Genomic DNA, 14,832 nt, shown 5'->3' with positions numbered 1-14,832 from the left:
TTATAATTGTGGTGCTTGTGTTCCAGCAAACTGTCAAGGAGCTCCTGCAGTTTGGTATAGCTAGCCAGGAGTGCCGGCTTTGAAGAAAATTAGATCAATACATTTTATGCCTGAAGAGGTCTGAAAATTTGTGGTCTTTGTCCTGAAGTGTGGAGTGGCACTGTGGATGGTTAGCATTGACCATGAGGGAATTTGGTTGTTGACGGAAAGATCGTAAGTCCATATCCTTGGATAGCACAAAATATTTTCTGTCTGCCCACTTGTTGGAGGAGTGAGGGCTGAAGGCCAGTGTTTGCCAGATGGCTTCTGTGAGTCCCACGATTACCTTGCCTATAGGGAGTCTGATTCTGGGGGTCATAAAGGGTTGCAGGATTTGCAATAGTTTGTGGGGGGGGGTTCTTTTGTTTTTTGCATTTCCTACAGTGTCATGTGCTGGGGCTGTAACAACCCTTTTGAACAGTTCTTGGAACTGCTTAAGGTCATCTGCTGGTGTAGGAATAAGTGGTATGGCCACTTCATCTGGTGAGGAGATGGAGTTTTTGACACAGGTGTCCTCATTGTCCATTAAAGACTAGCAGATATATTGGAGCATAAGCATAAGACCCATGTTGTCAGATCTATACGAAGTGGGTCTTTGCCAACAGAAGCTTATGCTCCAATGTATCTAAGGTGCCACAGGACTTCATTTTTTTTTGCAGATACAGACTGCACAGCTACCCCTTTGATACGCATTGTCCATGGGGCCAAGATCCTCATCCCTGTTCAGAGAATAGTTGTCGGAGGCTGCAACATGAATCTGAGGTGGGGGGACTGATGTCTGTTAGGCTGGGATAGGTGTGGCACTACAGTAGTGCCTAGTTTGAGCAGGGGTCCCATGGTGGTCAGTGCATGGAGGTAAGGCCATGGTTATCCACACCGTGGTTGCACCTTGAGTGATCTTAACATTGTTGGACTCTGAAGGAGGTCTCCTTTGTATGAGCAAGGGATGCTGAGATGAGAATTGGCCGTCATGCCCCATTACTGCCACTTTGTGTTGGAGTAGTCAGTGATTATGGAGGTTGGTCCAATCTGCAGTTCAGTGAATAGTTAGTGCGAAGGAGCAGAGATTGTGGTACTGACGCAATCTCCAGATCTTTGCGATGGAAGAGGTACTGCATCAGTGCTGACTGCTGTTGAGGCACTGTCTGTTAATGCACTACTTTGTTAGTCAGTGATGGTGCCTCATAAGATCTACTTTTCAGCTCTACCATCTGCACTGGTGCCAGTGGAGGTGGCATGTCAGACTGTCAATGCTGGCAGAGATGTGGAGGGGACTTTGCATCTCAGCTCTGATTCAGCACACTTGGAGGTCACTGACATCTGTACCACAGCAGTACTGGAGATGCCCAAGGTGCTCAGTGGCGCCGACTCTCAAGTTGCACCAAGGGCAACAATCTTGCTACAGAAGCTCTCATCTTTTCAGAATCTTGGATAGGATTTCATTTCCTAGAGCTGCAGGAACCCTGAGCCTTGCCTTTGCTAATGATTTTGTAAAACCCCACAGAAAGAGTGTCTTTGGAGGGCTGAAGAGATTTCTTCAGCAGGATTGTCATTAAGCAGAGCTCTTAGTCCCACCTAACCCTGGCTTTCAGATTACTTCAATGGGAGCATTTGGGGGGAACATGAGCTTCTCCTAGGCATCAGACACATGAAGAGTGATTGTAAGAGAGCAGCATGGCCTTCCGGCAAGAGTCTCAGTTTTTGAGGCTGGACAGCTCAGCATAGCATCTGTTGGAACAAAGCAGTACCCTAAAGGGTTAGGGTAAAGGAAATATTTTTTGAACTGCGAAGTAAGGGTATAGTAGGTGCATGGGATAATTTTTTCCATGTCTTTTGGGGTTTTAGGATGGAGTCAAAAGTGCCTGAAGGCTCTGTCGGCTGCCAAGGACGGCAGAGAAGGAACTGAGGGGACTGTGATATCTATGTGCAAAACAGGCAACCAATGATACCAAAAGACAGCTACTGAGCACATGCTGCACAGCCAGGTACTGCTAGCAAAAATCTCCAATCACCAGCACAAGGATGCACTGACACCTAGAGTGAAGCACCCTCAGGGAAACCAGTCAAAGAAGAACTTGGCAAGACAGACCCTTCTGCTTCTAATGAGGCCAAAGGGAACAGGAGGAGACCCTAAGTTGGCCAGTCTGCCACTTAATTCCCCTGATTCAGCTTATGGCAAATATGCAAAACAAGAAAAAGTGCTTCAAAAACCCAACATTCATCTGAGTGATTTTCTTTTGTATATGGTGCTATTGGATTATAGAAAGAAGTAGAATTCATTAACTAGTATCTATGCAACCTTGGAAGCTTGCAATATCACTGGAATCAAACCTGTTTTCTGCAAAGCAAACTTGCAGACAGCAATATCAATGGATAAACAGTTATATATTTTTAAACTATTTTCCTTTGTTAAATGACAGAACACATTCTTGCATTTTTTTCTTGGACAGGAAGAACTAGCCACAGGACTTCACTGGAAACGGAAGAGTTAGTTCAGATTTACACCAGTGTGACCAACCTCACACTGGCTCAGGGACTATTACTCTGATTAAGACAAACATCTCACACATAAAAATATAGTTGTGTGTTGTGATCACAAAAGTGCAATCATAATTAATAACATATTCTTATTTTTGTAGTGCACAAAACCCAAAAGGCACAATCAGGCCAAAAATTACAATAGGAAACAATCAATCATGAACTAGCCTGTTCCCTCTGAAAAAATTACAAAACTCCTATTAATTTAATAAGATGTGATCCACGGTATCTGAAATTGGGCAAAACTAACTAACTAGTATTATACACCTCATCTTTTAAATTTAAAAATGCAACAGTATGAAAGTAAACCTTAAGTTATCAAGAGAAACCAAATAAACTTCATCTTTACCAATTAAACATACTTTTTAAAATACCAGGGATTTCAAATATTCTCAGAAAGACTGGGTAATATTAACTAAGAAAAAAGTATATTTGATGTATGTGCGCGCGCACACACACACACCCCTTTAGTGCTGGATCCTGCATTAAATAGGTCCTAGGCTATAGAATTTGCGTTTGTCATACTATGTTAAATCACTGGGAAAACCCAATAATTCACAGCACAAAATGAGAAAGTGTCATACTGAGACTTACCTTTTGGGGCTTATATAAAAGGAAAAGATTGCCTAGCAGAGAGAGAGTTTAAAACAATAATAATTACAAGTGAGATGCATCTTTTGCTTTTATGAACACACTTAACATGTTACAAGAATTTACAAGAGTGAAGTGGGGGTCAAAAAGAATGGACTCAAACATTTTCATATGTTGAGAGGGGGAAAAAGGGAAATAAACTGCCCTGATTGTGGAAGTTGGGAAAAGGCAATGCTGGTCTTTCTATGTAGTTCACCTGATGGCACTTGCTCTCAGTTCTCTAGTCTACAGGCAGCGAATCCTGACTTTACAGAGAAAGCGTGAGAAATAGAAACTATATGGAGTTTTAAACACAATGAAAACAAAAAAGTTTAATGCACCAGGAAACTGATAAAGAGCCACTCTACTCTCCCACTGATGGAAGCAGGTCTTCTGAGGAAACCACACAGCTCCAGATTCTTTTCTACCATGCATCCAACTACATCTCAGAGAGCATATATAGGTAGAAGGTTATGCGTCTGTTATGGTTTTTAATGTATGGAGTAGGTAGACATGCTGGTCTCAGGATATTAGAGAGAAGATGGATGAGGAAATCTTTGACTGGACCAACTCTGGTTGGTGAGAAAGAGAGATGGAAAGAAACTTTCAAGTTCCAAAGAGCTCTTCTTCAGGTCAGCACAATGTACTAAGCCTACATCCACCAGGGCAGAAAGTCAACCTAAGGTACTCAACTGCAGCTTCATGAACAACATAGCTGCAATCAACGAACCTCAGCTCACTCCCCAATACGTTTTTTGTTAGTCTTTAAAGTGCTACAGGATTGCTTATTTTTGTTTTTACCTGATAGCAGTTAGCATAAATTTATAAGGGACCATTCAAGGTAAAACGGCCTGGTAACACCCCTGCAATATCTTTGTTAAGCCTGAAGAAGTGCTCATCTCTCTCACCGACAGAAGTTGAGATTCTCTAAAGCTGAAGGAAGTGGGTCTGTCCCACGAAAGCTGATCACCTAATAAGTTATGTTGCTAGCCTTTAAAGTGCTATAAGACTGCGTTTTTGTTTTGTGAAGATACAAACTAACACGACTACCTCTCAGACTGTTCACCAAGAGAAACTGGTTCAGTAAGAAACACTGACTCACCTGCCTTGTCTCTTTACTGCTGTTAATGCTCACTGAAGCATTAATTCTCATTTCCTGATGGGATTCTGCCAGGTCCTCAGGGAAGTGTACGGCAGTGTATTTTTACCTCTCTCAGCATACCAACCTGGGAATTTCATCCACACAGTGTATCTAGAAAGTGTGGGAGCATGAGCACCTGGTGGCCGGGCCTCACTCGCAAGGCAGAATGACCACACACTCCATCTTGGAACGCTATCATGCAACGGCGGGAAGGTCTGAAGCCAGGCCAGGAGAAAGAAATCAGAAAGTTGACAAGTAGTTGAAGAGTCCCCAAAGAGAACATCCTGACAAGCAGATAGTAAGTCCCCAAAGAGAACAGCTGGGGCAAGTAGCTGGAAGGCCCCCCGCCCCCAAAGAGAACATCTTGGTTGTGCAACATCAGAGGGTCCCAGGGGGAGGTTCAGAAAATGACCAAGGACAGAGGAAATCTTGTAACATGTTCTGACAGGCCAGGAGGATAGAAAGCCCAAATTAGGTAACAAACGCTTTAATTGGCCAGGTATTGAACCCCCAAGTAAGAAACAGTATAAAAGGTGATTTAGCAGGAATAAGGGTGTGGGCTCCTGGACACAAGGCGGAGGCTAGCAACTTCCAGTCCAGACAGCAGACCCCGGCCTGATCACCCGGACGTCACCACCACGAAAGGTCCCAACCAAGCCGTATCTGACTTGAAGGGCCGCTGTAATGTAGTTGTTGGTGAGATGTGGGAGCATTGGATGTTATTGGTAAGTCACATATAATTATATACAGCTATATGTAACCTAGTGTTTAGTCTATGCCAAATAAAGACAAGTGTTAAGTAATTGTAGTTATGAATAAATGAATCAGTCACTATCGGTAAATACCACTAGCTGGGGCTGTATAGAGAATTACTGGGACTTAGAACAGCCACAGGGCATTGTGGTGTTCACAATCGGAGTGTTATTGTTCCTGGTACTCATAATACTATGGAAACCTAGGTTTTAAAGTAGATACACTGAATCACATATTGCTGCTACACTATATAAGGCTGCTATAAAGGTGGGGTGGTCAGTCCCGGGCCACCCGACTCCCCCCACTGTATCAAACCCCATGCGCACGCACAGGACCCGGAGTAGGTCGGCACATCGTCAGAAAGGAGATTCTGAAGTTCATGGGATTGGACAGAGAATGCCATCCAGTCTCTCTTTTTTAATTCCTTTTCTGCTCAGCACCCCAGTCCCTAATGTGTTTGATTCTGTATGTTAATGTAAGGAGGGCAGGAGATCCAGAATCTAACCTACCACTATAAAATACTCAAATATACTCAAGTTACAACACAGATGAGATATTTAATCATGTACATAAGCACTTAATTTTTATAACATTATGCTTCTTAAAACAGATGACCATACCTACTGGGAAAAAATTGTTTAATTTGTACTTACAGTTTATTCACTGTGCAAATCAAACATGTAAACTTTGCTATGTCGTGGATACAGATTTTTAGGCACCAATAAGAAATATATGCAGTCTGCTTTTGAAAATCTGTAAGTTTACGTAACAAATGCTATACTAAATTCTAAAAACATCTTTTTGTTAAAGTATACACTTCCAGACATCTTTTGCAACAGAAAGTTCTCAAAAAGGTTTTTTTTTAAAACAGTGTGATCCACATCTTGCAGAAATTGTTTCATGGACGTCTTCCCTCTAATGCATGTTGACACCTGCTACATAACCCCATTTTGCAATTACAGTAGTTACATAGAAAAGCAACATTAGAAAAAGTACTTGTTTTCCGAATCTTTGATTGTGATTTAACAGCTAGAAACAGAGAACCAAAAGCATAATGACAAGTTCCCTGGAAGCCACTAACAAATTCTCTCCGGACCTTCAATATTTTAAGTACCACTGTTTAAAATGTGCTTCATACACCAAGTCAGTGTATGATCCATTTTTGGATATATAATGACAAAGTACATACAAGGGTTAACAAAGTAACAGTTTGAGATTAACCATGTGACTCAAGTTATTTAATTGTGTGTATAACATCAGGTCATTTGAAGGAATAAAATTAAGTATTCTTCTATGTGTTTCTGTATTCTGTTTACACCACTTCCCAGAATGGCCCTGTGTGTTTTGTTCTGCATCAATAGCTCTCCATTTTGTACTGCAGTGAATAATGTATTTCAGAATTCTTCTTGAACTGCATGAAGTTATGCTTTTTATGAATACCTAAACTGCAATACTTCAGAGTTTTTATTTCTGCTTTTAAGTGCCATTTTAAAGGGTGGATTACTCATGATCACGTATTGGAAGCCAAATTGTTCTGTGTTAAAGATAATCTCCAGCTACTAATGAAAACCTCCATGGCTCAAGTGCTACCTAAAGGTATAAAGCTAACCTTCAAAAACCGATTCAATTGATTTTTTTCATGGGCACTTACAATGGTGATAATGTCCTAAAATGTGTGTTCTCTCAAAAGCAGTTATGATTTAGCCAAAAAAAAAAAAAAGTGTGGAAGTGGGGGATTTTAATGGAGCCTTTGAATTAACTACATGCTATTCATCTGAAAAAGGCACCCAGGTCTCAGGCTAAATTACAGAGTTGCATCTTAGCAAGGATGACCATTTTTTCTAATGTGGAAAAAAAGAAGAGCAATAGCCCCACTCCCCGCCCCTCCTCATACATGAGTTCCTACCACCTGGGCAGCCTGGAAGCTAGAGACAAGCAATGCTAAGAGCAGTCAAGGCTCCTTGAGCCACAGTTCAGAAATCTGGACACCCCCCCCAACCATGCAGCAGAGAGACTGCCCAGGGCAAGTTGAGGCTGGGGCTTCCCACAGCAGTCCAGGCTCTCTGAGCACTTCTTATGACTGTCAGGCTCAGGCTTCTGGTCTGGTCAGGGTAGCCCAGGCCCACCTCAGCCTCCACCCTACCCCCTTGGAAGAGACTAGTACTACAATACTCTAAAGCCTCACCTACAAGTGGATTAGCACAACTGGGAATCCAGGGCAAATGCTATCCCCAGAGTAATTCAGCCTGGAACCAGGACTTGAAATGTACATTTTGGAGCTGTCCAACTCAGTGGGGGGCAGGTGGTCATGCTAACCTTAGTATGCATTTCAAAATGGAAACAGAGAAGCTCCAAAAAGGAAAACGATTACTAAAAACCAAAAACTAGGTAAGCCCAGCACCAAGGCTCAGATTATACTACATGCTCACACTGTGACAACAATGGGTGACAAATCTGACATCTGGCTCTTTAGATCACTGTAGCCTTAAACTGTAAGGACAGTCACAACCTGGAGTTCAACTGAGAATGTGTTGGAGGATCCCTTTTAAGGAAATGACTTGTGGGGGAAAATTAATCAAATGCAGCTGATGCTGACCCCACTTCTCCAATTTACTCCTTTCATTTTTCAAGAATGGAGGGCTTCTCTACAGCTCTGTTAAAGGTACAAGTGCAAAAGACAGTTGCCATGGACTTCATTTGTTTGTTTACAGATCCAAAGTGTCTCATTCAGATGGATTACTAAAAGAAAGTCATTAGCATTTTTGGTTTGCTCTTTTTAACCTTAATGACATTTTTCAAATGGTATATTGACCATATAGTAATTCATCAAAGTGTAACATTATACTAAATATCCTGCATCTGACAAAGTGGGTCTTTGCCCACAAAAGCTTATGCTCATACATTTCCGTTAGTCTATAAGGTGCCACAGGACCCCTCGTTGCTTTTGCAGATCCAGACTGATACTTGACATCCTAATAAAAGAAGTTATTCACTTTAATATTTTAATTGACAACATTTATATAAACACAACGCTATGGCAATTGCCTACAGAAAACAAAATACAGAATGGACTGTTTCTGTGTTATGTATTATGACACAGTAATACTAACGAGGGCAGGTGCTTTTAAAAGAAAATCTCACACTTTCCATTTCTTAGGCACACACACTCAGGATCAAGTGTGTAGACCATCCATTTTCAGAGAAACACGTTTTTTGTCCATGCGTTGTAAACGATTGTTCTGGACTTTCACATTCTGATAAGTGACTAAAAAGCTTGCACTTGACTGAATAATATTAAGTTATAAAAGAAATCAGAGCCTAATTTCTGCCTTCAGTTGATAACCACATACACCTGATGAGGATGAACAGTAACAACAACATTTCAACTAAATACTGACCAGGTTTGGCAGAAGAAGAGAGATGAAAACCTTGCCCTATAGCTAACTCTGTTAATACAGGTCAGAAAATCCCATATAAATTCTATTACCCAGTTAAAAGTAGACATACATTTTTGAAGCCTTATATAAACTTTTCATATTATACAACAACAATCACAACTTGCGCAATTTCCCTAAAAATTTGTCTGGAATATTTTCTAAATATTGGTGTTTTTTCTCTATATGTAATTAAATGAATCTCAAATTTTGTTTACTCCTCTGTGGATCTACTTTTTCAATCAGCCAAAAACTTCCACTGGAGACAGTGGGATTTTTAAGAACACAAGAATTCAGATGCAGCCTCTGCACCAGACTCATACATAGTGGCTGTTGGAATTGTGACAGATTCTGTAACAAGATGTATAATTTAACTTATCACAGAGCAGCTGAGAAATCTAACACATTTTTTTAAAACTACCTTGGCAAAGGAATAGTGCACTGAGAAAATGGAAGAAAAAAGATATTTTAATTTGGATCAAATGAACTGCCAGGTAGACCACAATTTGTTTTAAGTAAATAGGCAATTAGCTTTAAGAGCAAAGCTCAGGTGGTTTGCCACCAGAAGACCACAATGAAATGGCTTTGTACTTCTTAACAGGGTACTGAAGGAATCTATTATCTGTTGTCTCTGTTGCTCTCAGTCGAGAAAGCTAGTAATAGGAGAAATTTTTCTGGTCTTGGCCTTCAGCCATTTTTAAAAGTAATTCAGGGCTAGATTTTTTTATATGTTTAGGCACTTAAATCTGAATGTAGGGTATTTTCAAAAGTTCCTAGGTCCCTAACCATATCTTTAGGCATTCCAATCCTTTTACCATTCTGGCTCTTAAGATACTTGAGAACCTAAAATCCATCCATCATCCTAAATCACTTTTAAAATGAGGCTTAGAATATTTTGGAAAAAAAAAAAGTCACCCAAGTTTCTTGTTGCTCTGGTTTCTTAGAACTTTTCTCTTCCAAAGTGTAATTAAAGAGCTTCCATAAACAAGTTACCTCAAATTTGTTTATTCTGTGTATAAAATATGATATGTCAGCTCACCAAATGTGGTATCATTATACAAATGAATGTATTTTATATAGACTTCATCCTCAAAAGACATGCTGGATACTAGCAACAAGAATATTGACTTACTTCTTTAACATCTCTCACTAGCTAAAAGCCACTGATTTGCTACATTACATTAGGACCAAAAATATTTAAATCTGAAAACACAATCAATGTAATCTGAATGATACAAGAAAATGCTCAAGAACGCAGCTGAGATTAACAATATTATCACTAAGACAGTTAGTTCAACCAAAACAGAATTCTTAATGCTAAAACTTCTTTAAATATAAAGAGATGTAAAAAACATAAAAGATATTACCACCAACAATCATTTCAGAGATTATCTTCTCATCTCCCTTAAGGAGAATGGGAAGTAACTTACATACCCACATTTCCAACAAGGCATTGTTATGGTAAATTACAAACATAGGGAATCAGATTGCCACCTGCAGGTAAATTAGACAATTTCTGGAAACAAGGGCTAAACCAAGGAGTGGGGGGAAATAACTCTCTTCAGTTTTAATATTCTGCCAAATACTTTGAAACTACAGTCGTAGCTTCACTCTCTCAGACTCAGAAAGCAACCACATTGTTCTGTAGTTACAGAAGACACTTTCTCCATAAACTAAGAAAACTCACACAGATCAAACTTGGCAGAAGAAACTTATAGTCAGTCATGTGCCAGTTAAAGAATTTTAAATCTACTTACCTGATACGATTGGTGCTAGCCTAAATATGTCTGATAATCTGCTGTTAACTGGTTCATAGGGGGAATCTTCAAGCAAGTCATTTCCTACAGACAACAAAAGATTTGTGTTTCTTTTATGTTTGTTTATTTGGGGGAAGAAGGTGTTATTTCAAATGATGGCATTTTTATTTTAAAATAATCAGATTGGGTAAAAAATAAAACCATATTATAAGGTACTTCCAATTTATCTGTTTCTGCTATTTTCTCTTCCCAAGCTAGAGGATGAACACACCTGAAAGAAAGAAAGAAAGAAAGTATTGCATGCCAGTAACTCCCTCCCCTCCTCCAGCATGGGAAGAAGCCACAAATCAGAACAGGCAGGCAGTTGTGATGTCATGGACTATCTTCAGGTGCAGGGGGTGGGGGAGGGAATGGGAGAAAGGAAGTTTGTTACTCAGCCCAGCTCATTATTGGAAGAGAAAAGTCAGAAGTATTTTTAACAAGACACAGTTGGGAAGGAAATTGATTTATAATGTAGCAGATGTCCAGTAAGAGTAGTGTACTTTATTATGAAAGTTGTAACAAAGAGATGTTAATCCATTAAAATATTCTGACATTTTCATTGGCTATTGAATACATAATGCATGGCTTCCCTGGAGCTATATAGTGCTGGAAGCACCTTCAGAATGGATGTTTGAGACAAACTTGCCCACACACTTCAGTGGGCATTTTTGGGTCCATCAGCAACACAAAATCCCAGTGGCTGATGCACCTCAATTTTGACTACTGGGAGCAGAATAAGATCCTTAGACTCAATGGGAGGTGTCACCAAGACTTTAATAATGGTTATGCAGTCAGCTGTCTCACTTAACGTGGGCCTGCTTTTCCCACTTTCTCCTGTGCGTGCTAGGCAAGGTATCAGATCTGAAGAACTGAGTCTGCCCCAGGAAAGCTCATCCCCTAATAAATTTTGTTGTTTTTTTTCCTCCTCCTTTGCCAGAGGCACAGCCTAGAGGCGGAGTGCTGGTAAAAGCAAGAAAAGGAAAAAGAGGGGAGGGGGTAGAAAAATAGACTCGACTTTCACCTTAAATCTGGGAGCTAATAAATTCTGTTTCTCCCAGTGTGACGTGAGATTTAGCTTGGAAGAGTTGAGACTCTTTAGTTACGGCAGAGTCACGAACTGATCCCGTCTGCTGCTTTGGCACTTGCTAATACCCTCAGCTTTTGACTTTCCTGTAGAAAGGTCACCCGGGTCCTCTGGGGGAAGCCTTATTGTGGATTGCCCAACCGCGGGAGACTGCCGCAGCAGCTGTTCCCCAGCCGGATGAAAGAGCCTGTTTGCAGCTGAAGAGCACAATGTGCATTATGAGCTCAGAGCCGGCCGGGTGGTAGCTCTACGGGGCTGGGCGGGAGGGGCGCCCGAGGAGCGGAACGGGTCTGGGTTTCCCACGTACCCTGCAAGCTCTGGTACATGCTCCAGTAGATGCGCAGGCAGTTCTTCTCCTTCTTCATGCCCCGCTTGCAGCGGCAGTTGTACAGCGACTTCTGCTTCAGCGCCTCCATGGCGCTTTTGCACTCGTCTTTGGCCTCCAGGCCCGTGGCCCGGCTGAAGTTGCTCTCTTTGCCGGCCACGCACTGCCTCAGTGTCCTGTATTTGGTGCTACAGCTCTGCTCCTTCAGACACTGATCGCTGGCTCGCACGCAGTCCAGCCGCTCCCCTCCCGGCAGCCCGCTCACCTCTGCGGGCAGCAGCGCGTCTACGGACAGAAACAAACCCACACAGTGGGACGCCGGGCGCACAGCCGGCCCAGCCTGGGGCTAGACACCCACCGCCCGCCTCACAAACACCTCCCTGGCCCTGCAGCCCTCTCCCCAGCCGCCGGCGGCGCCGTGCCTGCCGGGAGCGGGGGGAGAGGGCACGAGGTTTCTTCCGCCGCCGGGGCGAGTCCTAGCGTCTCTCTGGGAGCAGTGCCCAAAGGGTGCGGGTGGGGAGGGGGTCGCCGTGAACACCCCCGCGCCGCGCCGCGCCCTGAATGCAATTAACTCGTCCCCTGCTCCGCGGAGGGGTTACACATCCGCCCTCGCTTCGCAGCGGGGCTTTGCTGCGATTTCAATTACACTCAGGAGTAACCAGGGCGCTGAGGAGCCCCCTCGCCGCCCGATCCCGGCTCCCCTGTCTGGAGTCGCTTCTTGGAGGCGACTCGGGATGTTCCGCCCCACCGCCCCTTGTTCCCGCAGCCAGACACCAGCGAACACCGACCCCCTGGCCTGCCCCAGTGAAACCCTTCCGCAACACACACACACACACACACACACACACAGAGCCAGCACGTATTGCCACCGGGCTTGCAAGCAAGGGCAGACAGACGGACAGTCACACGCGCGTGTCGGTACAGTATTTGCAACCAAGCGTAGGCAGACGGACGGACAGACACACGCACGCACGGTGACAATCTTTGCAGCCACGCCGGGAGCCGCGCTCCTGCAAGCGAGGCGATCCCGTCCCGCTCCCTGGCGGGCACCTCCTGCCCCACCGCGTGAGGAAAACCGGTTAGTGACAAAAGTTTCCCGCTCAGGCTGGCGGAGGCCGGGTTTAAGCTCGGGCGCCCCGGGCCACGCCGCGCTCGTTCCCATCCCGTGGAACTCCCCGCAACTTCCCGGCTCGCTTCAGACAGCCGCAGGGCTGCGGCGGGGCCGAGCGAGCTCCGGGCAGCGCGCCCCTCTGCGGGACGAGCGCCGCAGGGCGCCTGAACGCCGGCAACTTACTCATGAGGGGCAGCACGAAGTACAAGGCAGCGAGCAACATGGTGTTCTCCTCGGCTCGTTCGCCCAACTGAGCTGTGCTGTCACCCCGCGGCGGATCAGCATGTAGGTCTCCCCGACCGAGGGCGGCGCAGAGACTCTGATTTCAGCCCCATGGACCTCCAAGGAAGCCCCCTCTCCTCCTCCTCACCAAGAGCGGCGGCGGCGGCAGCTGCCCCAGCGCGGGGAGGTTTCCCGCTTCGGTTTCGGCTCCGAGCCACCTGAAAACACAAGCGCTGACTTCAGAGCGAGCGAGAGGCAGCCCGGGAAGGCGGTTCGGCTGCCTCCCGGGGCGGGCAGCGCTTCCTCCCGGGGAGGGACTCGGAGACAGGCGGGGGGAGGGAAAACAAACGCCGGCGATGCCCCCCAGTCCCGCAGCCCGGCTTCCATCCGAGAGGGCTCCCGCCGGAACAGCCGGTCACCTGCAGCGCGCCCCAGCCGCCGCCGAGTCCTGCAGTCCGGGCAGCTCCTGCCTACGCGGGGTGGGAGCCGCCCCCTTCTTCCCCCGGCACCGCGCTGGAAATCCGCTAGGGGGGCGGGGGGTGTAGCTGGCGGCCCCCTTGCGGGAGGGGACTCGGCTGCTCAGCCTGCCAGGCTGGCCCGCGGCTTGGCCGGTGGCGGGGATGCGCTCACAGCGGCCCCTCTATTGGCTCAGGCTGCGCCGGGAGCAGACGGAGCGGGTGCTCACTCCCCGCTCTGGGCAGGTGCAGCTGCTGCTCCGGGTCATCAGCAGCGCCGGGGGCGGCTCTCCGCAAACTTTGGGCGGGTGGGAGATCAGCGCACCAAGGGGAAGAGCCGCTCCGGACCCGCCCGCGGCAGCCCCTGGCGAACCAGCGCGCCTTGTCCCGGGGAAAGGCGCCAGCCGAGCGCTGCGCCTGGGGGTTGGGTTTGCGTTGCCCGAAAGGGGAACTTGGAAGCGCCGGCCCAGTCTCCGCTCCCAGGCGGGCTTGTTAACGAATTACACCCACGTGGGTGTTATTCTGTGAACCACGATTGCGCTTTCATGAGAAGAAACCCCCTCCCTTCCCCGCTACCTCTTCCCCCTACTCCACCCCCACGCCCCAAAGAGGGGGCGGGCGGGCTGCGGCTAGGGGTCTCCTACTTCTGCGCACAGACGAACCAGCTTCCCCCTGCTGCCTGAGACAGAAACTTTTGGCCGTGACTCCCACGTGGCGCCCGGACTCCGGCCTGTGCATTGAAGAGGCTGGGGGTGGCAACAACGAGCAGCCTCACTTAAACAAACCTTTGGTGCGATCTTAGATACACGCTCCCACCCTGGCTCCTTCAGAAGTTAAAACCTGCAATGTCTTTCCCTCAGCAAAGTTCAGAAGGAAAGCCAGCTTCAGCTGCCCTGAGCTCTGGGCAAGTGAAACAGGTTGCCAAAGGAAAGCCAAATCCTAGGTCCCTCATACCATTCCCAGATGCAAGGCATGTTTAGTCACAAACCCAGTCTTATCTTTGCAGCATCGGGCTGCAACTGGAGGAGTCTAGGGCCTTAGTCTCTGGGCCAATGGGGGGAAGGGCAAGAAGAGCATTTGCCCTTGCCTTTGAGCAAATAGGGCCTCAAATTGTTGTATTTTTGGTATTTGATAGGTTTTTCAACCTGTTTTTATTCACATCCCTCAATAATTAGTGTATTTGCACACACAAAAAGGCTAGACTGGCATTTATTAAAGTTATGGTGTCTTTTTTGTTTTCTTGTGTCATTTTACATTTTTATTATGGCTAGACGCCTCAAAAGCAGGAACTGGCCTGGGTC

At 45.6% G+C, this 14,832-nt stretch overlaps 1 protein-coding gene across 1 annotated transcript in view; it reads right to left on the bottom strand.

Moving 5' to 3' along the window:
• GFRA1 (GDNF family receptor alpha 1) overlaps positions 1-13,484 on the bottom strand; it is a 251,763-nt gene extending 238,279 nt beyond the window's left edge. The window contains exons 1-3 of the mRNA XM_074999809.1: positions 13,038-13,484; positions 11,726-12,028; positions 10,293-10,376 (exon numbers count right to left, since the gene is read on the bottom strand). Of these exons, the coding sequence (XP_074855910.1) occupies positions 10,293-10,376; positions 11,726-12,028; positions 13,038-13,077 (427 nt within the window). The 5' untranslated portion in view covers positions 13,078-13,484. The remainder of the gene's footprint in view (positions 1-10,292; positions 10,377-11,725; positions 12,029-13,037) is intronic.
• Between the last annotated feature and the right edge of the window lie 1,348 nt (positions 13,485-14,832).

Source organism: Carettochelys insculpta, chromosome 7, assembly GCF_033958435.1.
Source record: "Carettochelys insculpta isolate YL-2023 chromosome 7, ASM3395843v1, whole genome shotgun sequence".
Lineage (NCBI taxonomy): Eukaryota > Metazoa > Chordata > Testudines > Carettochelyidae > Carettochelys > Carettochelys insculpta.
The sequence above is the reverse complement of the archived record's forward strand: the minus strand, read 5'-3'. Positions and strand labels throughout refer to the sequence as shown.